Source organism: Scylla paramamosain, chromosome 27, assembly GCF_035594125.1.
Source record: "Scylla paramamosain isolate STU-SP2022 chromosome 27, ASM3559412v1, whole genome shotgun sequence".
Taxonomy (NCBI): Eukaryota; Metazoa; Arthropoda; class Malacostraca; order Decapoda; family Portunidae; genus Scylla; species Scylla paramamosain.
In genome coordinates this window covers 2,661,888-2,683,142 of record NC_087177.1, presented here as the reverse complement: position 1 = coordinate 2,683,142, position 21,255 = coordinate 2,661,888, and the positions used below count along the sequence as shown (strand labels likewise).

The window sequence follows — 21,255 nt, the reverse complement described above, 5'->3', positions numbered from 1 at the left end:
TTTTATCTTCCGCTGCACCGCCTTTCCCCACGTCCTATCTTTACTTTTATCTCCTTGCCGTCTCCCTCCATCCTGAGAGTTTGATATTAACTGCATTTATCAAGTATAAGTTTAGACTGGGATTTTAACTCTCGACAAGGACCCGATTATTTAGAACTTGAGAGGCAGGGATAAGGAGTCTTTTGATGCTACTGGTGTAAATTAGTGGTGCCTCTGTTACGGATCTGTGACCGGAAATATTATGAGTGTCAGAAAATTATTAGCCTAACTAGACAATGAGAGAGAGAGAGAGAGAGAGAGAGAGAGAGAGAGAGAGAGAGAGAGAGAGTGTGTGTGTGTGTGTGTGTGTTTGTGTCACCTCACCTGGACGAACATATGAAAGTGATTGGAATTTCTTGTTACATATACTGTGATTAAATGATGCCAATAACCGTAATTACTTGTTAGTCAGCTTTGTGGAGGGATAATCTTGTCCCAAACGCCCTTTTCTACTTTATGACAATTCTTAAACATTGCATAACAGTTTATATTCTTGATAAAGGTGTTGTTACATGCTAACTCTTCCAGTGAATAGTAGTAGTTGTTTGAACATTGAACATTATTACAGAAATACACAGGTAATTGATATATGTTTATTGTAAGTCACCACAAACATCTCTGCCCAACGAGTAAGAACAAGCAGCTGTACTTGGATCGATACAAGACGTTGTTACCAACTCAGCACCTCGATCGGGAACGTATCCAGTAATCCTTGTCGTTACCATGTACATGTGTGCCAAAGGGAACAAAGTCTAAGTAACTCCATCCATTATCATATCTAAATGCAAGTAGTTTTATGAAGTAAGCCACACCAGGCCCAGTTGTTGTGGAAAGCAATATCTGTCATCTTTTCTTATAACAACAAAGAAGGTAAACCAATTTAACTTTTTAAGAATAGTTACCAGCAGATTACATTATTCCCCATATTTCCTGTTTCAAGTTGCGTACAATTACGCGAATACTGTCAACACAGCCACTTCCTCGTAAGCCAGTTAGATTAGAGCTGGGGATGTGCCAGTAAGCTCGCACTCTGCCATTGCCGCAGCAGTGCATCAGGAAGAGAATTATACAATGTTTTGTAATTTTTATTTTTTTCCGGGAAGCACCCTGTGTACGAAACGCCCATTCCTACACACACACACACACACACATACACACACACTGAATACCTTAGCTTCTTGTAAATATAAGGAGCTTATTCTGAAACATTTCTGAGCCGCTTCTCCATTACTTTCAAAAGGATAAATTTGAACTTAAACGGGTTTTTAAGGTCTTTTTGTAGTTCCACTGACACATAAACAACATCTCTACATTATTAACTGGAGAAACACTCCTAAGAACCCGATAAATCATCTATGTTGTCTCTGAAAATAATCGTGGTATGAAAATAAAGCATTTCAGAATACGGGCATAAATAGCAGCGTGCCAGCTAACAATATTAAGACTACTGAGGTATCCGTAGACAATATTATTCCTCTCTCTCTGAATGAAACGCGCATTCTCGAGTTCTACATACGAAGCTTCATAAGTAATCACGACTAACCACTGTGGCCTGGTATGCACACCACAGCAGTCACGACACGCACGGCCGGTAAGGGGGGTGGGATGTGCACTCACCCTTACTCTTGCTCTCATTTCACACTCGCCACAACAAGTAAATGAGGAAAATTTAGAACTTTAATTTACTCCGCGGGCTCAAGATTTGTAAGACTGCTTTCTACATCAGAGAGAGAGAGAGAGAGAGAGAGAGAGAGAGAGAGAGAGAGAGCGTAGGAAGAGTTGGACTGAATGATTTATAAGAGGAGAGAAAGCAAAATAAAAAAAGAAAATGAAGAAAAGAAAAAGAAAAGAAGGAAAAGAAAAACAGCTACGGTAAGTCGAATCCAGACAAAGTAAAATTGTATCCTTGATAGCGTTGATAATTGTGGCTATTAAATGCACTGAATCACAGAAGGAAAACCATCGCTTAGGTTCCGTTACCAAGCATAACGTGCACGTGAAAAAAACATTATGTAAATTTATTTCAGCTGATGTTAAGTACGATGATTAAAAGCTGACTTGGTTGTACTACAGGTTACATTATATCATGTAGACAACCTCCCTTTTAGCCAGGCCGCCGCTAGAATGCATCGTCCGTGACCTTGTGGTAAAAATAAAACAAGATAGTGGAGTAGAATAAACTCGTGTTTCTGTTGCGACTGAAGTTATGATATTTTGAATTCAGGCGTGGCACTTCCATTTAATTGTTAACTTTCTTAGCGTAATAACTGTAGTCTTAACTAAACAATTGGTATCTGTTCATGACTTGGAGGATCGGATTCTCAAACGTTTCGGTGCCTCATCTCGACTCCTGGATCTAGCGAATGTTGTTAACTTTACAGCTACGGGTTTTTGACCCCGATGATAGGTTAACAACGATTCTGCACCATCAAGAACAAAATTACCCACGAAAATCCTCTCGTTCATTCCTGTGGCCCCTGAAAATAGTTCCAATGAGAGTTTAGAGCGTTTCAAAATACGGGACGCGAACTACTTATATTGGACATTAATTTCGATGGTCGCTCGCCTCCCGAGGTGTTGAGGTGCTAAGTCAGAACAACTAGTAATCAGTCCTAGGCATTGCCGCGACTATGACGAAGTGAATATAAAAATAGGATGCTATACACATATGTATTAGGTATATATTGGTGATAATACCCTCAAGGCACACAAATCACAGATATTTCTAGACCGCCAGACAAGAAGGTCATCCTCTTGGCAAGGGTGCGGCACGCGGAGGATGCTCGCTGCCGACCGCGAGGCAGCATCGTGCACTCGCCGGGCGTCTCCTCAGCAGATAACTGATCTTACCTATGCTTCTCAAGAATCTAAGCTATACTTGTTATGAAACATGAAACATGTTTAACTATCAGATTTCCGTGTTGTAAAACAATATTACCTTACACACACACACACACACACACACACACACACACATGGTTTTTCTTAATATCTTAACAGACAGCCGTATGTAATCCGTTAACTATAATTTAATTTCAGTACTTAAAAAAAATACATGTTGAAAATAAAGAACTTTCGGCAATAAGAAGAAAGAGAGAAAAGAAAGAGAGAAAAAAAAACGTAAATTTTAAGGCTACTGAAAGGTTACGTATCGCCGCATCCTGTGCCTCCCGTCCTGCCCGCGTCGTTCTGGAGAGTCTGCAGCGATTAGGTGAGGGGCAGCATGCACTTTACGCCGGCTGGCACCTTGCTGTCACACTCGCCTCTGTCCCAGTGTTCATGGCACGCGTGGAGGTTCTGCTCATGACCTTTACAGGATACTCTCCTCACCATGGCCCGCGGCACTTCTTCAAGACCATCCTCGCTGATGTTGACATTGTATGGCGACCCCTTTTTCCTGTAGAGAGAGAGAGAGAGAGAGAGAGAGAGAGAGAGAGAGAGAGAGAGAGAGAGAGAGAGAGAGAGAGAGTTTATATCTCGCATCCGCACTCTATTTTTACCGTTGTTATTGATGTCATTATGTGTGTTGCCGTTGGCGCTAGAGTATGTTTGTCTGTCTGTTTGTTAGCTAAATATACACTGAAAACAATCGGCTTCAGACTTCAATGAAGGAACACCTACTAACAGACTTTGAGATAGAGTAGGATATATATGTGAATCTAAAAGTGTTAGCAATATCCGCGAGAGTTTTCCACGTCACAAGACTACGGAGCATGTCCACTACACTCCATCACATCTACGGATGATATTTCAGCGCACAGGACAGCGCAGCGGACAGAGGCTCAGTCAGGCAGTCAGAGATCACGGTGTACTTACACTTTGCTGAACACCATGCGACAGGCGACCGTAGCCTCAGCATCGCCCCACATGTCGTCATTGCACACTGAGCTGTTTGTTCTCACCTCGCCGTTGAGCTGCCTGCTCCACCCGGTAACTTGCAGCCACCCTACCACCTCTAGATTGCTACCATTCACAACAGTGGTCGCGTTCTTCAGCGAGACACTGAAGGATGCTGGTAGCGCAAAATGTGTCAGTAGAACATGTGAACTGGTAATATAAATACAAAACTGTACTCATCTCCACATTTAAATCAGTGAGTCATTCTCAAACAGACATCTATTACTAAATTTAAAACACTTGCAAATCTGAAAGCTGGAAAAACAGCAATGACACGACTGAAAAGAAATAATAATGCCTAATGTCTGTATATAAACTCACATTTGATCATGAGGTCTGCAGCAGTCACAATCTCGTACTCATTGTGTGAAGGAGTGTGGCGAGGAATCTTTCTGGGCGATCGATTATCATGTCGTAATGGAGACACGTATGGTTCTCGATCCTCACGATCTTCATTACCTGTTAGTTCTTCTGGGAATTCTAAAAGTTCAAAATCAAGTTCTCCAACTGATCCATCGGGTTCAGATCCACTACCTTTGTCTTTTCCTCCTCCTCCCTTTCCTTTTCCTTTTCCTTTTCCTTTGCCTTTTCCCTTACCCCTTGGTTTTTCTGGACGTTCAGACTCATCGGGATAATCTTCGTTATCCCAGAAATCCCAATCGTCCTCCCCTTCAAAGTCCTTGTAATCAGTGCCCGGTACACGCGACCCATAAGCATTCGGGCAGGAACAAAGGGCCACTTGCTCCCACATGAAAGTACCGGACGGGGGGCATCTCTGTATGGCGTACACACTACCTTCCTCTGTAGGGTTAAAAAAAAAAGAATAAGAATAATAAATAAAGTGTCAAAATTGAAATAGTTACACATATGAAAAGCGTGTGTGTATGCAGTGTAGAGTTCAGTAAAAGGAAGTAAGTTTGCAGAGATGAGTGACTGTGGTACGTGCATAGTATTCATGGGACATCGAACTGCGCAACATAACACGCACACACACGCACTCTCTCTCTCTCTCTCTCTCTCTCTCTCTTACTTATCTTCCAGTACGTAGGTTCCGCCTGGCTCTTCTTCATCATCATGGCGTCCTCGAACACGTTTCTAAAGAATTCTTCTTCGCCTGTACTCTCGAAGTAGTCAGTCATGAGTCTTACTTCCTCATGGGCATCTCTGGTTATGAGGAGGAGGCGTTAAGAGTAGGAGTGATGCACATAAAAAACAACCCTGACCCATAATTCTTAACTTTATATAGAATAGGATACTAAAGGATTCTTATTTGCGCAGGTCCAAGAAAGTGTAACGTAAGGAGATGATTAGTTCAACTCACCTGAGGCAAACCATATCCTGGTTCGGAGCTCGTTCGGGTTGTTTTATCAGGCAACACAGCTGCTCGGGGGGAGACCACAGAGAGGTGATCTGTGCCGCAGAGAAGTAGTAGTAATAGTGTTAGTGTGTTGGAAGCTTCTGCTGGGGAGGTGTTTATGTAGAGTAAAACTTTTGCCAGAGAGAGAGAGAGAGAGAGAGAGAGAGAGAGAGAGAGAGAGAGAGAGAGAGAGAGAGAAGGAAAATGAGAACACGTAATAATCTAAAGTAATTAATGAGAAGTGAACATGCAAAATATTTTTTAAAACTTACCTTGCGCATATGTTTAACCCTTGACGTAATATCACACAATTCTGCCAAACTGTTCAATCTTTGGTAATAAAAAGAAAGTTATGTGAGGAGGCAGAGATTAATAAACCCCGCACCACAACCTCAGACCCTCACCATCTCAAGCACTTCTGTGACGACCACTGAGTTGTTCTTGGCCACATTCAGGTACTCGATAGCCAGATCGAGTGCTTTCTTCAAATACTCGTTGTAGGAATTGGACATGAACTCTGCGTCCGATGTAAAGTTGGTGGTGCTGAGGAACCCAACTACTCTGTCCACCGCGTCCTCCAGGGCAACCGTCTTCCCGGCATACACATCGGCTGCCAAACTCCACCTGGTAACGAGAGCATGAGAACGTGACGCCTCAGAATTCCGTTTTCTAAGAATTGTCGGTGCCCTCTTGATTCCTTTAAACAGGCTCTCGTGGAAGTAATTGGGGTTTTGTGTGGTGTCATGATTCTAGTAATATTTTAACAGGGGCTCTGCGACATTAATGATGGGAACTAAAATAGTGAGGAAATCAGCTAATCATTTTTGTGGCCTTTGGAAATACTAGTCCTTGTGAGGAAATGATGGACTTCAAAGATACAAGTCACAGTCTCAGTGATGAGGTGACTTGTCAAGGGAATGAAGCAGCTAGGGTGATTAGCATCAGCAAGCAGGCAAGCAAGAAAACACTTAACAAGAATAGAACGAGCAAAAACAGAGAAAATGTTTATAGACACAAGAGCAGGAAAATGAAGAAAGAGAAAAGACCAATGAATGAAAATGAAAATACACACTCAGTAACATTCATATTATCCTGAATACAAATAAACAAATAAATAAATAAACAATCTCTGTCTAGGGTGGATCAAATACAGCCCAATACTTACCAGATCTCATGTAACGTTTCGTAAATTCCATCATATGCCATCAGGTCAGAAAATACGTATATTTTGCCACTTTTGTAGAGGTTGACCACTTGCTCCAGGTCATCTAGCATTGTTTGGGACAGCACGCCCAACTCATCAATGCTCCTCACAGGCACATTGTTGCGGATCTGCTGCATGATGTACTTTACTGGATACTTTCTGAAAATAGCACCTTTTGAAATAGAGTTTCTTCATCTCACCTCCACTCTCTCTCTCTCTCTCTCTCTGATACTGGTGTCGTGTTCGTAGGTGTCTCCTTGTACGTAGCTTCATTATTATTATTACTATTACTGAAGGACAGCAAGTATCGCTTTGAAAGTCAGCTGAACTTGAAAGTTAAGGAAAGACTTACCTTCGAAACTGATCTAGACTGTGACTCTCCATGGGATAGATGGGTTGCATGTCGGGCATGTCATTGTCGTGTAGCTTCTCCTTGCGCGGCTTGTAAGTATGTGTCCTGTTAGACTTGTTATGTTTGGAGTGGTGTCTTTCCATGTATAAATCTTCGTCATCAAAATTGATTTCCACTCCTGGATCTAATGATTGATGATAATAAAAGTCATCAGGAAAGAAAATGCCGTCGCCCGGGCCACTGCAGGGGTCATGGCCATGGGGATTGACATCGAAATAGTTGACAATGTCAGGCAGTATGCGGAGCACCAGCCACCGCACAGGTCCATGTGTCGCTGCAGCTTGCTCGGTGGCTTGCTGCACCAACCGCACCAACGCCTCAAATTCCTCGTGCACATCGTCCAACTGTTAACCAGAGGGAAGGTAAAGGTAGCCTACAAGACTCGCCTAGGAAGAAACCCCACTCTCTATTACACCACAGCCCACTACACTGCCAACACCTGTTACACCACACACCACACCAGTAACACACCATACCACAACAATAACACCACACACCACACAATACACACCACACCACACACCGCACCATCATCACACCATGCACATCACCAGCACCAGGATCTACAGTTCCTTATATGAATAAAATTACTTCCTTCCACATGGAGCGAATTATTACTATCCTCACATTGAATCAAGAAGAAAATAGGAGTATGTGTTTTATCCAGAGTATTTTCATATTGAATTTCTACACTTCTACTCTCAGTTATCTTTCATTTCATGTTACCAAGTAATGTGAAGAGAACGCACGGTTGGCTCAAGTTGGGAGAGAGATTCAGAAATGGCGCTGCTGGCATCTCTCAGCTTCACTAACAACGAGTCATTGGTGGCGGTGTCCTGCAGGCCAGGGGAGCAAAGGTTGAGCTTGTTGAGTCTAACTTTGCGCTCAGTGGCCATGGCGAATTCCTCCCTCTCCTTCACTGTTCGTCCACTCACCTCGGCAAACTCAACACCGTAGGGCATCACCTGTCGACCAGCCAACACCACACTGTCCATCACACTCTTATCTCGCCCATGACAAGTGCTTAAGGCAATGTGTGCTTTGGAACATCAACTTTTTTTTTTTCCTGTAAATTGACTGATGACAGAAATGAAAGAAAAATAACAACAACAACAACAACAACAACAGCAATCAGTAAGTTTGAATCAGTGAAGTATCTGTAGTTATTCATTTGTAACCGTACATACTAAATAAAAGCTGTTTTTGATATTAACTGTCTCTCAGCAACCATTATGTTAAGCCGAGACAAGGACACACTATCGTCGCGTGCAGGAGGAATCAACCACATACCGTGAACTTTAGCGGCGTGGACCAGATCCCGTCGTTCATCTGTACCAGCGCCCCCTTGCCGGCCGCCCCCACCTCGGGCACCACCTCGCACCCCGCCCCGTCCCGCCCTACACGACACAACATTACCAGCTGCATAACTCACTGTCCTTCAGCTATACTCACATGAAGCTCCAAAAAACACAACACAACATTATCGGCAGTATAATTCAATACACTTAATTAAAAAAAATCACATCTTCCAAATCATACGAAGCAAATATTTTTTCGTACAGAATTGCAGCTATACTTGTACGTCGACAATGAGAGAGAGAGAGAGAGAGAGAGAGAGAGAGAGAGAGAGAGAGAGAGAGAGAGAGAGAGAGAGAGAGAGAGAGAGAGAGAGAGAGTGTGGGAGGAGAAAATAAGAATACATTTGTCACACTCACCCCTCATTGCTCCCTGAAGGTTTATCGAAGCAAAGACGATGTTGTTGTCGTAGTTATTGTCATTGGTCCTCCTGAAGGGGTCAATCACGAAGGCCACTAAGGCGAACTCCTTAGCGAAGGTGTCGGGGGCAGAGAGTTGCGTCACGTCCACCGGCATATCCTCATCTATGCCCAAAGCTGTGTGGATCAGACGTCAAAAAGCGCTAAAGGGTGTCAATTGATTAAGGAGGATAAAATAAAACTAAACAATAAGTATGAGAAACTTGTAGCATGCCTAGATTCTTATATAATAGTTTATATGTTAGCAGGTAGGTTTATTAAGGTGGTTGTGATGCTGTTGTGAGTATCAGTGGTGGTGATGCACATGGTGGTGACAATAGCGGCGATACTCACATTTCCCGGTGTCTGTGTCAGTCATGAGCAGCTCCCAGCCCCGGAGTCTTATCCAGGTTTGCTTCCACATCTCGACGAGCGGCAGGTACTGGGTTCTGTCCTGGTCTATGGCATCCATTATGGCCCTGGCAGAGAATGAAGGGCTGACAGGACTTGATAAGGTGGGTTTCGTAGGGTTGCTCTCTCTCTCTCTCTCTCTCTCTCTCTCTCTCTCTCTCTCTCTCTCTCTCTCTCTCTCTCTCTCTCTCTCCTGTGGTGTCCCCCATAACACATATTGATGCACGGCTTACGTTTCGTTAGTTAAGTTGAACGCTGGTACGGTCATCCCGGGCGAGTCCATCTTGGGTTTCATGTACACCAAGTAAGCCTGAACCTCCGGCGCATTGAGGAGTGATGTTTGAGCCATCGCTGCTCCTCCCTTGTTCACGATAGCCATGCTGAACCCTGTCGAGTTTAGCAGTGCGTCCAGATTGACTTACTGGGAATTTTTCTAGCTCACATTATAGTTCAACAGAAAATATGACGTTATTGTTTCACTATATAGTATAATTTGGACTTCTGAGTAATTTGAGGCGCTCGCTTATAGAGAAACATCCAGAAACGCCCTGCTCCCTCACTACGACTATTTTCGAAGGGGATAGAAATGAATAACTAGTTTTGTGAGAATGTTTCATCTTTTAATAATGTAGATATCTTGTTAATCTGTCATTGAAACCGTAAAAACATTCTTAAAAATCCGTGTAACGTCAACTATAAGAGACATTTGAATGTAGTGGAGATGCGCCGGAGAAGTGTTTCAGAATGGTCCATGCTCATTGCATCTACTGAGTGAGTGAGACCTGGGGCGGCACTTTCAAAGGTACTGATTCCATATATGGATACTTTTCGAGAGGCTTCACTAAGGAGTCACTGGAGTTTTCATGACTCTAGTGGTAGTTTGACAAGGATGATGCACCACTAGTGAGAGGAAATCACCCGAGGTATCATCTTTGTAGCCTCTGAAAACAGTCCTAGCAAGAGCGTAAAGAGTTTTGAAATAAAGTCAGATTTACATATGCAAGTACCCGTCATGCACTCACCGGAAGCCATAATGTTGCCTCCTGGTTCCGCTGATAAGGTCGGGGTCCCGTCAGTCTCGCTCACCATCCATTGCAGATCCACAGCTGATGAACGAAATGTTACCAGTTTAAAATCCTTGTAACAAACGTCCTTCTGATGAGAGACAAGCTGATTATGTTCCTCCTTAGAATAATAAAGCTGCGAAGGGCTGTCGATATTTGGCTTTACTGTTCTGGACAAATTGAACTCTTGTTGTTGGTGTTGTGAGGAGGAAGTGGTAGACCATGTTTACATTTTCACTCACCTTCCGTACAGTTTTTGTGCTGAGCGATGCATTTGTACTGAGAAGGCTCAAAGAGTTCTGGGGCTTCTCCAACATAAGCGGAGACGCAGATGAAGTAATAGCCGCACAGCTGAGAGAAATTTCCGTAATTGTTTTTAGTTTAGTCACACATTGCGCACATGAGATCAAACAGCTGCCTCATGGAAATATAACTAAGATATTTATCTCCTAGAAGAAAAAAATAAATAAATAAATCCGTCCACAGAAACGATTTGCAGTTCCGATGTATGTATGTATGCATGTATGTACCGATTTAATAATGAAAACATGCCTAATTATCATATCTGGAGCAAGATTCCACTGCAAAGCTATACGACTTTCTTTATTACGTATGATAAAAGATACATCATAAAGAGACCTAAGGTAACTCACAGAGGACGATGTATGCAGGTGAGGAACAGTAAGTTAAAGGTTCAACGCTTGCAGCTACTCACCTCTTCTTCCTCAACGTCATTGTTTACATCCAGGTTTGCGGTGGCGCCGACGGCCGGAAGACCTAGGAAACAGGAAGTGGTTACCAGTGTCTGCTGCTCACAAGTCTGAATCTACTCATTGACTCGCTGGTGGTCAGAGACTCCTATGTACATACTCCTACTGTATATACCTGGGGTCCGAGAAGCCTGTAGCACTTCCCGCCTGATGCATGCTACTGAATATTGTATCAGTATCATTATTTTCGATAGGAAGCTTTAAGAAAGAGCGGACTGCAAGGTTAGTGGAGTCTCGATCGCCCTCAGTGAATTGCGAGAGTGAGGAGATAGAGACACCAGGGATCGCATCTCGAACCTACTGGCGTCTTACAATGGTTAATCTTGACAGGCTCTGGGAAAAGTTAATGGGGTTTTCAAGGCGGTTTTCATGATTCTGATGATCGTTTAAGAAGGATCTTGTGTTGTTAGTGGGGAAAATCAATGAGAACGCTGCGTATCATCTATGTGGCCTTGAAAAACAGTCCTGATGAGAGCACAAGGCGCCTCGAAACACGGGCTGGGGTCTGCAGCGCCCAGACACACTGAGGCTGGTGGTCTTCCGCACAGCTTGGAGGCTTGGCTGTTTTTTTTTTTTTTTTTGAAGTGACATGCTGTAACTGTACATGATGCAAATATTTACGAAAAAAATAATAATTTCAACGAGATGGATTGAATGTACCTGCATTAAACTTCATAAAAAAATAAATAAATAAATAAAAAAAAGGAAACGAATCTGCACTTTAATAGATAATGAATGGATTAATTAGCTGTTGTGAGTATTATCATTATCATCACTACATCCGTCACTACTATCAACAGCATTACCATAACCACTACTCTAATAATCATTACCACCACCACCACCACCACCACCAGTCCACACCACGATACTGGTGGCAACGGCACATCACACCGCTATTGACATGTACTGCGTAATTTATTCACCAGTTTCTTGACAAAAGGTGAATGTCCTCTTTACCACCCGCAGCCACGAGTCCACCACTCCCACTCCACTCAGCGGCACTCCCCCCCCCCCCCCCGCCATCCACTCCACGCCCCAAGCTGCTCCCGTCCTCGCCATCACCGCCGCTGTCCCGGGCCTCTGGTGTTGCTTTCTCGCCTCCCAATATCTTGTCCGTGACGCAGCCCTGCACCATCAAGGTAACACCCTTATTATATAGCGTGCAATCTCTCCTCTCTCTAAAAGACATAGGTGCTGAAGGACACGAGTCAGGGATTCTCAAACACCTGATGAGCGTGTATCTCTCCTGGTTTTTGGATAAATGGTCGTTTGTATAAACTATGAATGTGTTATAATTCCTTACGTGTTCTCTATTACGGATGTGCCGGTAGGGATCTCATAATTACGCGGAAAACTCGTTGTTGAAGAATCAAACATTAGGGATCATGTTCCCTCCATCTACGCACTTGTGATGGGTGTTCCTACAATGATTCCACCACGTCCTTTGTCAGCCACCTTTTCATGGCGACTACACCTCTGTCTGGCTGCAACCCCTGGTGCTGGTGATGAATGTAGACTACAGGAACGCATCACAAAGGAGAGACAGTTCTAGGAAGGAAACACTCCCTGTGTAATACCTCCTTCACCGTAATCCTCCTCCCTGATGAAGACTCCGTTAGGGCTGGGTCGCGCCACATCAGGGTTCCTCCACAGCTGTATCATCAAATTGCCCGAGCTGGCCGGCTCCTCGTGCATCACCGTGACTGTCTGCAAGATATGCCATTAGAAGTCTTCAAATCATTCTTGTTATTGCTAGACACAGGCCAGTGTATCCAAAGAACAAGGATTTTTTTAAGATAGACCTTTTGTTTGAATCAATGTTTTTGTGTTTTCTGTCATCTTGAATGTTTTCCCACGAGCCAGTGCTCCATCTCGTTCCTTACCAAATCACTGTCGGTGGTTGCCACTAACTGAACGACGGTAACGGCCGCCATACAGCTCCTGAAGGCCAGGGCGTGTAGCAGCAGCAGCAGCAGCAGCAACAATATATGTAGTTGTTGGCGACTTCCTGGCGCCATCATTCCTTGCCTGAAAGAAGTCAGTGCGAGGCGTTAAGCAGGCGAGAAGGACAAAGCACTGCAGTAGGTTACGTACATATAGATCCTCAGTATTGCTTTGTACGAAATTAACACACACACACACACACACACACACACACACACACACATACACACACGCAAGTTTTCATTATCATTTATGACCTTCATGTTACTTCTCCAGCCGCCTACTCTGCTAGCATGCACCAGCAAGTACTAGTACATGCAGTAAGACACTAAAAAACCTTCCCGCTGTCCCACTACACTGTCATGCAATGAAATCCGTGCGGCACATCAGGCAAGGTGTTCGTGAATACTTCAGGCACTGTGGTGACGGAAGAACCAAGGGCGCTGGAGGAACTCAGTGGGTGTCAGCCTCACCCTCATCCCCTCCTCGGAATCTTTCACTTGGCACTGAAAGAAGCCGCTGCCTCATGTACCACCACCACCACCACCATCAGCACCATCATCATCATCAGCAGTAGCAGCAGTAGCAGCATCAGCCATTATAATTCAACTACAGGACTTAGGCGTTAGTCGATTATAGAAAAATTATATATATATATACATAGAGAGAGAGAGAGAGAGAGAGAGAGAGAGAGAGAGAGAGAGAGAGAGAGAGAGAGACAGAGAGAGAGACAGAGAGAGAGAGAGAAATGAAGTTACTGAATTCTGTAAAGTAAAACAACTTCCCGGTAGAACAATTTTATCAAACGTGAGGCGACTTTCCTGAGAAGGACTGGGTGGAAGGAAGGAGGATGAGAGAGAGAGAGAGAGAGAGAGAGAGAGAGAGAGAGAGAGAGAGAGAGAGAGAGAGAGAGAGAGAGAGAGAGAGAGATTTCCATTGCGTGTTTGCCTAAAAGAATAAAAGAGTCACTATAAGCTGTATCCTCGAAGGCGCGTCACGCAAAACACATCACTGGCACAGTCAGTATTCGAGGCGCCTGCACGCATGAATAACCTAACATCTATTTATTCACTTATGTATCCATATTTCATCAACTTCTACCACCCTTCCACCTCTCTCTCTCTCTCTCTCTCTCTCTCTCTCTCTCTCTCTCTCTCTCTCTCTCTCTCTCCGGTAATTCCTATCATCACCGTACATAACAATGATAATTACCACCACGGTTTATTTACGAGTAGTTATCAAAGCAAGCCTTGGAATGGTCGGCCGTGAGAAGCGACCGAATCATTACAACATAACTGAGAACATAAACTGGTGAGGGGCTTGGGCAGGGAAGAGCTGGGACGTATAGAGGGAGATGTGTTGCGTTTCTAGTTTCACAGAAAGTGTCACTACCTCCTTACGTGTCCCGCTGCTGTTACTGCTGTTGCCCTTAATACAGCTGCTGCGAAGTAGGAGGTGGATAGCAAGAGGAGGAAAGGAGGTTGGGAAAGGCACGCTAATAGAGAGAGAGAGAGAGAGAGAGAGAGAGAGAGTGTAGGAGATAATAACGAAGAAGGACTAGGAGGAGTGGAGGGGGATGGCAGAGGATGGGAGGGAAGATAATGACTGGGAGGGAAGGAAGGAAGAGGAAGGGAGGAGGGGGCAATGGTAGGAAGCAGGAGGAGGAGCAGGAGGGGAATGAGAGTGTGTGAGTGAGGAAATTATATCACGTTACACTCCCATGTTCACAAAATAGAGCAAACAATGGCAGGTGGAGCCGCGTAGAGCTTAAAGGGACGCCTTATTGATGGCAACACAACCTGGCAACCTACAGCTACGCCATTACATTATGACTGTGCATCGACCACCACAACCACGGCCATAAACACCATCGTCCTGCCAAAATATTCACATAATATGACATGGATTAATACTACAACTACAATAAGAACTGTTGATGTTACTACTACTACTACTACTACTACCACTACTACTACTACTACTACTACTACTACTACTACTACAGCCGTAATTACTTCTAGTAGGTATATGGAGAGACGTGTTAACCCTAAAACATGTTTCTTTTAACAGTACAATCTTACAGTAACTTAAACCACTGCAAATAGCAAGTTTCAGATAAAGCTTATGAAAAATCACCAACACTACTACTACTACTACTACTACTACTACAAGCACAGTCACCACCACCACCACCACCACCACCAACACTATTATTATTTCAGGGACGCATTCGACAACCTTCCTCCGCCTTTAACGACAAACTTTTCTTCTCAAAAATCAATAGGAAACGTGAAGGACAGGAAGAGAGGAGGGGAGAAAGAGGGGGAGTTGCTTTTTCTTTACTTTTCTCGTCCCCTCACACCAATACTATCTCTCTCTCTCTCTCTCTCTCTCTCTCTCTCTCTCTCTCTCTCTCTCTCTCTCTCTCTCTCTCTCTCTCTCTCTCTCGTAACTCTTGACAACATGATAACAAGTAAAGGCAAACAAGAGTGCACACACACCCACACACACACACACACACACACACATCCACACACACACACACACACACACACACACACACACACTACTTTAAACAGATTTATGAGAGACAAAAATCGACATCAAGGTATTTCATGAAGTCAAAGGTCCCCAAAACCATGACTTATTCTCCATGACAGGCAAACCTTTACTAGTATTCTGAAACTCTTTGTGCTCCCATAAGAACTAAAAGCAGGAGAGATAATTAGATGGATAATCATGAGTGTTTTGTCCATTGGTGATGCAGAATTCTTCTTAAACTATCTCAAGGTCAATTAAACCACCTAACCTAACCTAACTTAACTACCGCTGAAGATTCCAAGAACGTCCACTAGAGTTTGAAAGAAAGTGATGAAGGTGAGACGAGGAACACTGAGAATGTGAGTATTTAATCTGATGAGAGAGAGAGAGAGAGAGAGAGAGAGAGAGAGAGAGAGAGAGAGAGAGAGAGAGAGAGAGAGAGAGAGAAATATTGGCTGTTACACACAACACACACGTTACAACACCGGATAAGATAAAAGTAAGAGAGATAAACGACCGACAAATATAAGAATGAAAGAAAAAACAAGAAAACATTAAGAAAGAAAGGAAAAGGAAAGAGAACGACTGTCTTAAACCGAAGCTTACATGGAGAGACACTAGAAAAACACACAAAGAGAGAGAGAGAGAGAGAGAGAGAGAGAGAGAGAGACATGACGATGGATGGTAATGCGTGAGTGGGTAGCGTGCAGCGCCTCTGATGACTTAGTTATGATGCATTCCCTGTGTGCGCGCCGACTGTCGCCCATTTACTGACAAAACGAAGAAACGACAGGTCACTTACGTAAAACACTCACATTATTGCACAATCAGGCAGGGGAGACATGAAATAGTGACGAGGCAGGAGGGCAAGCAGTGACGAGGCAGGAGAGGGAGCAGTGACGAGGCGGGGAGAGATAGGAAGTGATGAAGCAGGGGATAGAGTGTGACGAGATAGGGGAGACAGGACAATGATGAGGCAGGGGAGAGATAGGAGTGATGAGGTAGGGGAGAGAAAGGACAGTGACGAGACAGGGGAGAGACAAAACAGCAAGGGAATTGTGTAATAGTGAACACAGAAATGCCATTAAGCTGAAGAACCAAAACTAGCACAGATTTCGAAAAATGCTCTTTTTTTTTTTAAGTAAATACTTGAACTCTTACTTGAATATTTACTAACGAAGCAGAAATTACGTTTTATTGGATTTACTGATGACATAAGTGACTACTACTACTACTATTACTACTACTACAGCACCTAACACAGTCATCATCACCACACCACTAACACCACTGGTATCACTACTATTACTACCACCATCACCACTATCTCACGGACACGTAATCGAAAATGTAAAATAGCAAGGAAATTATGTCTTATTGGACTCACGGATGTCTTAAGTGAGGAGATATAACTGATATGGATTAGAGTGGCTTGGAAAGTTGCGTCATTGAATCTGGCGTTGATTTTATGGATAAGGAAGTTAAGGTACGGTTCGCTTCTACGTTAATAATCTCGACTTGATATGAATTAGCACAGGAAAAAGTCACGTCATTGAATCTGAGGTTGGTATAAGGAAGGCGAGGTGCATTTATCCTCAGGGTAAATAAATTTGGTATGAATTAGCACAGGTAAAGTTACGTCGTTGAATCTGGGGTTGATATAGATTGGTGCAGCTAAGGAAGTCACGTCATTCAGTCAGGTGTGGCAGAGAGATTTTTATAATTACTGGAGAAGGAGAACGGACAGGTCATTTCAGCTTAAATACGATACGGGAGGATACTGAAAATTACAGGGCGTCACGGGCAAAGAAAATGGGAGTGGCAGGAGTTCATTTTACTGCTAGCGAAGAAAATATTCCCCGGGGAGCGATAAGGGGAGTCGCTGCACGATATAGAAATTATAGTGCTCCAGTAACTGACGGCGAGTGGAGTAGTGGAGTGGAGTAGCTGTCCTCGCCACTCACTGTACTTCATCTGAATAATAGTTTTCGTTTGTAACTTTTTTTGTAGAATCGGAATGTTTGAAGATGTATTTTTTTTTTCTCTCTCTCATAACTCTTTTTTTTTTTTTTTTGTAGAATCGGAATATTTAGAATTTTGTAATAGTTTTTTTTTTTTCCTTGTAACTTTTGGTAGAATCGAAATGTTTGAATTCTAGGGTTGACTTATAAAAGGACATCATAATAATAGTTTAACAAGGATATTTTAACGATAGTTTAATAAAGAGATTCTATAACGAAACTCTAACACGGAGATTCTAGTGTTAATTTAAAGAGAGTGTACTATTAGTGAAAAAAAAAAAAAATAATAATAACAACGACAGTCTGACTATTGATTCCTGTGGCCTTTGAAAACATTAATTATGAAATCCTTAAACATTTCCAAACATAAACAAATAAACTCCAACCGGATTCTGCCGAACTACCTCTCTGTCCTCAAGTTATCTATCCCGCCACCTTCACACCTTCCCTCCCTCGCGTACAGAGAAGGAAGGCGATAAGAAATGTAGCTTTAAGTGGAGGTGAACTGGAAATGGAGCACGGTGGATCGGAAGGGGTCAGTGAGTAAGTTACTAGTATACAGTGGCAGTGTCGTGCATGTGGTCCGCCATTAACATCGTTTGCCTTGCGTAACGCGTTAAAAATGCAAGAAGGTATACACAAGTACGCTATGCTGGTCTCTTTACCTGGACACGTGGCGATAGAGAGAGAGAGAGAGAGAGAGAGAGAGAGAGAGAGAGAGAGAGAGAGAGAGAGAGAGAGTGTTACGATGTGTCTCTTCACTAAGGAAGTTAGGTAAATGTTTTGTAACCTTAACGTAACTAGTAATTAGCCAATATATTACAGTCCAGAAAATCCATCATCTTTATTGGCTAAGGAAGGGACGTCAGACTCCACCACTTAATAACAACCTGAAAACAACAAGGCGTAATACGTAATGTTAGATTAGTCAATGTTGTACGTACGTATGAAACAATGATTTACTGAAATAGAGCAGATAGTTATTCAATCCGTACTAACTACCTAATTAGCTAACTGATTAGCAAACTATGCAATCACAATACTTTACTCACTCAGAATGGATACTTACAGAGTAGCTACGTAACTAACCAGTCAATTAACCAACCAACTAACAGTAACTGCCAGACTGAATGACAGACTGACTTACAAATCAACAGTAAATGAAACAACATCTTTCCTACCCAGATGAGACAAAGAGGGACACTTCCAGCCCTCCTTAATGCACATACACTGGCGCCTCGCAAAGAAGAAAGGTTCCAACAATTTTGCGTGACCGTGACAGAGCACAATGGTTTCAGGACACGGCAGGGAATGTTCCGGGACGCTTTATGGGACGAAATCGATCTTACATAGCTTATTGATGACTTCCTCGCTCTCCTTGCCACTCCTGTCACACTCGTCCCTGCCTCACCCTCAGTCTCCACGACGAACTTTGGCGGGGATACTGCAAAGCGTCTGAAACTTTCCTTCCCACTCGACTGCTTGTTTGATGTGGTATTGATATTGTAAATGATCTATAATTCAATACGGCAAGGTCAGGTGGAAGTACGACACAACAAAGACCCTCCCAGTACTGGTTTCTTTGTACTTTATCTTTAATATCCATGATCTGATGCATGATTTCTATTGCTTAACCTGTAGGTGATAAATTGTAAAGGAGAAAAATTGAATTGCTGTTTAATGCACTTGATGGAATATTACGAATGACTCACGATTTGATGCACAACTTTGTACCGGTGAATTGACAGTTGATGCTCATAAAAATACAATAAAAATAACTATTGATGAAATATGCAAACTAGTGTGGTGTTACATAATATTCGGATGGTTATAGGAATTGCCTTTGTCTGGTGTACATAGAGGGAATCGCGATGACGTAAGGGAAAAGTAAAGAAGGGGAGCACACTAACCCACTGTGGTGTTCGGGGCGAGCGCTTCACTGGTCAAGAGTGGCGCACAATGGTCCCTGTGACGTCACAAGTGCATCATTGCACATCAGCATCGGGTTTCTGAGTTAACGACCGCATGGATAGGCTGACTGACTGACTGATTGATTGATTGGTCTAATACCTCCACAAACCCGGTGTCACATAGCATCGCACTTTACAATGCCGAACTAACAACACTTGAAAATAGGATAGAAATGGGTAAAACTTGAATTCAGCAACACAAGACAGTCCAAACAGCTCATGAGGAAGGCATTGCCGGCGGACTGACAGCGGGGGAGCGAGGTGGGAGTCATTGTGGGTGGGAGAAGATTCAATTCCTTTCTGAGGTTAACGACATGCAGAGGCCAATGAATAGCAGTGTAACCTGTGCAAGCATTCATGATTCACCAGGTAAGTTAAGTTCAAATCGTTATCAATTTCACATAAAGATCTTTCTGGATTTGTGACTCTGGTGTGACTTCCCCTTTAGGTTTCACTACCGCTGCTACTGCTGCTGGTGGTGGCGCTGCTGCTACTACTACTGCTGTTACTACTACTACTGTTACTACTACTACTACTACTACTACTACTACTACTACTATTACTACTACTGCTACTACTACTATTACTACTTGGGCTGCACACACACTCTCCAAGCCGTGTCCAGCAGCTGCGTGGACTGGAGATCCTTACTGGGAAGTGTGTCACGCCCTGTACCGCAAGCCAGCCCTCGGTTCACTACTCGCTTCAGTCCCTCCCTTCCCAAGCCTGCTTAGTGGAGTGCTGCTTTGTTCCTTACCATGCACGGCAGACGAAAAATAAATAAAAGAATAAATAAAACGAATATGCTTATCAGTGGTGCTCCTATAAGTCTGATGTACCAAGCATCATTAAAAATATATTTGGGACTGTTGCCCTCATGAAAAAAAAGAAAAAAAAATGCTAGAAAGTTAGGCTCTAGGGAAGATTGTGAATGCAGATATAAATCAAGTTGAATGCAGAACAGCTGAACAAAAACAAAAATAGAAAAGAAATCACTTGAGGCACGTGCTTGTGTCTAGATCCACACACACACACACACACACACACACACACACACAACAAATACTTTCTCAAACAACCATAAACCATCACTGCTGCGTCACTTAGTAAACATGAAGCCTCTCTATAATAACAGTTTATAATCTATTCACGATCTTCCACTCAAAATATCGGTTACGTTCCAAGAAGACAGTGGCGGAGCTCATTTTATGCCGGCTGGTCCCGTCTCAGGTAGTGGTGCAGGAAAGGAAGGACGAGGCGCTGAGGTGTGACGCGCTGGGTGAAGCAGTGAGAGGGTGATGGAAGGAGAATGCATGCAGGGTGCTTTATAGGGAATGTGTTGTGTGTGTGTGTGTGTGTGTGTGTGTGTTTGGTTTATGATGTGTAAAGGAGAGACGTGAGTTCAAATCAGCACATAGACAAATAAATAAAGTCCGTCAAGTTGTCATTCTCTCTAAAAGTGAAGAGAATAATCTTGATGTCAGTAACTGAAGTATGATCGTTAATAGAAATAGCTGTCTATCAAATAAGTAAACAAGTAAATAAATGAATAAATAAATGAATAAATATATATTCAACTTGCCCCCTCAGTATATTTAACTCGAGATCCGAGTAGGAATATACGAAGACCAAAATGAAGTAAAGAAAAAGTAGTGCTTACAAAAAGTATCTCCCTGTTGATATTTTGTATTCAGGAAGGAGAAAAAGAAAAGAATAAAAACATCTGGAGACGGTTTCCAGTCTCTTGTCCTCATTCTTTGTCGCACTACTACTACTACTACTACTACTACCAAACACAAAACTTTAAGTAACCGCCATTCTGCTGAACCCTCGAAAAAGAGAAACAATAAAAAAAAAAAACGGATGAA

General features: G+C 43.1%; 1 protein-coding gene across 1 annotated transcript; it reads right to left on the bottom strand.

Annotated features, from left to right (window-relative positions):
* Positions 1-618: 618 nt before the first annotated feature.
* LOC135114393 (uncharacterized) lies at positions 619-20,693 on the bottom strand. Its single transcript, XM_064030295.1, has 19 exons — positions 20,565-20,693; positions 12,795-12,939; positions 12,489-12,618; positions 10,854-10,915; positions 10,381-10,489; positions 10,097-10,180; positions 9,308-9,461; positions 9,018-9,142; positions 8,470-8,801; positions 8,200-8,328; positions 7,659-7,874; positions 6,850-7,253; positions 6,459-6,656; positions 5,698-5,917; positions 5,258-5,346; positions 4,967-5,100; positions 4,258-4,737; positions 3,856-4,051; positions 619-3,436 (listed from the first exon to the last, which is right to left on the bottom strand). The coding sequence occupies exons 2-19, from the start codon at positions 12,930-12,932 to the stop codon at positions 3,247-3,249; spliced, it is 3,390 nt and encodes a 1,129-aa protein (XP_063886365.1). The 5' UTR covers positions 12,933-12,939; positions 20,565-20,693; the 3' UTR covers positions 619-3,246.
* Between the last annotated feature and the right edge of the window lie 562 nt (positions 20,694-21,255).

What these genes read in the sequence shown, in the direction of transcription:
- LOC135114393 (XM_064030295.1), bottom strand. Translation starts at nt 12,932, where the DNA reads ATGATGGCGCCAGGAAGTCGCCAACAACTACATATATTGTTGCTGCTG. An exon ending in GCACAAAAACTGTACGGAAG is followed by an intron (nt 10,181 to 10,380) that starts GTGAGTGAAAAT and finishes TTCGTTCATCAG; the next exon opens with CTGTGGATCTGCAATGGATG. An exon ending in AGTCTAGATCAGTTTCGAAG is followed by an intron (nt 6,657 to 6,849) that starts GTAAGTCTTTCC and finishes TGCTATTTTCAG; the next exon opens with AAAGTATCCAGTAAAGTACA.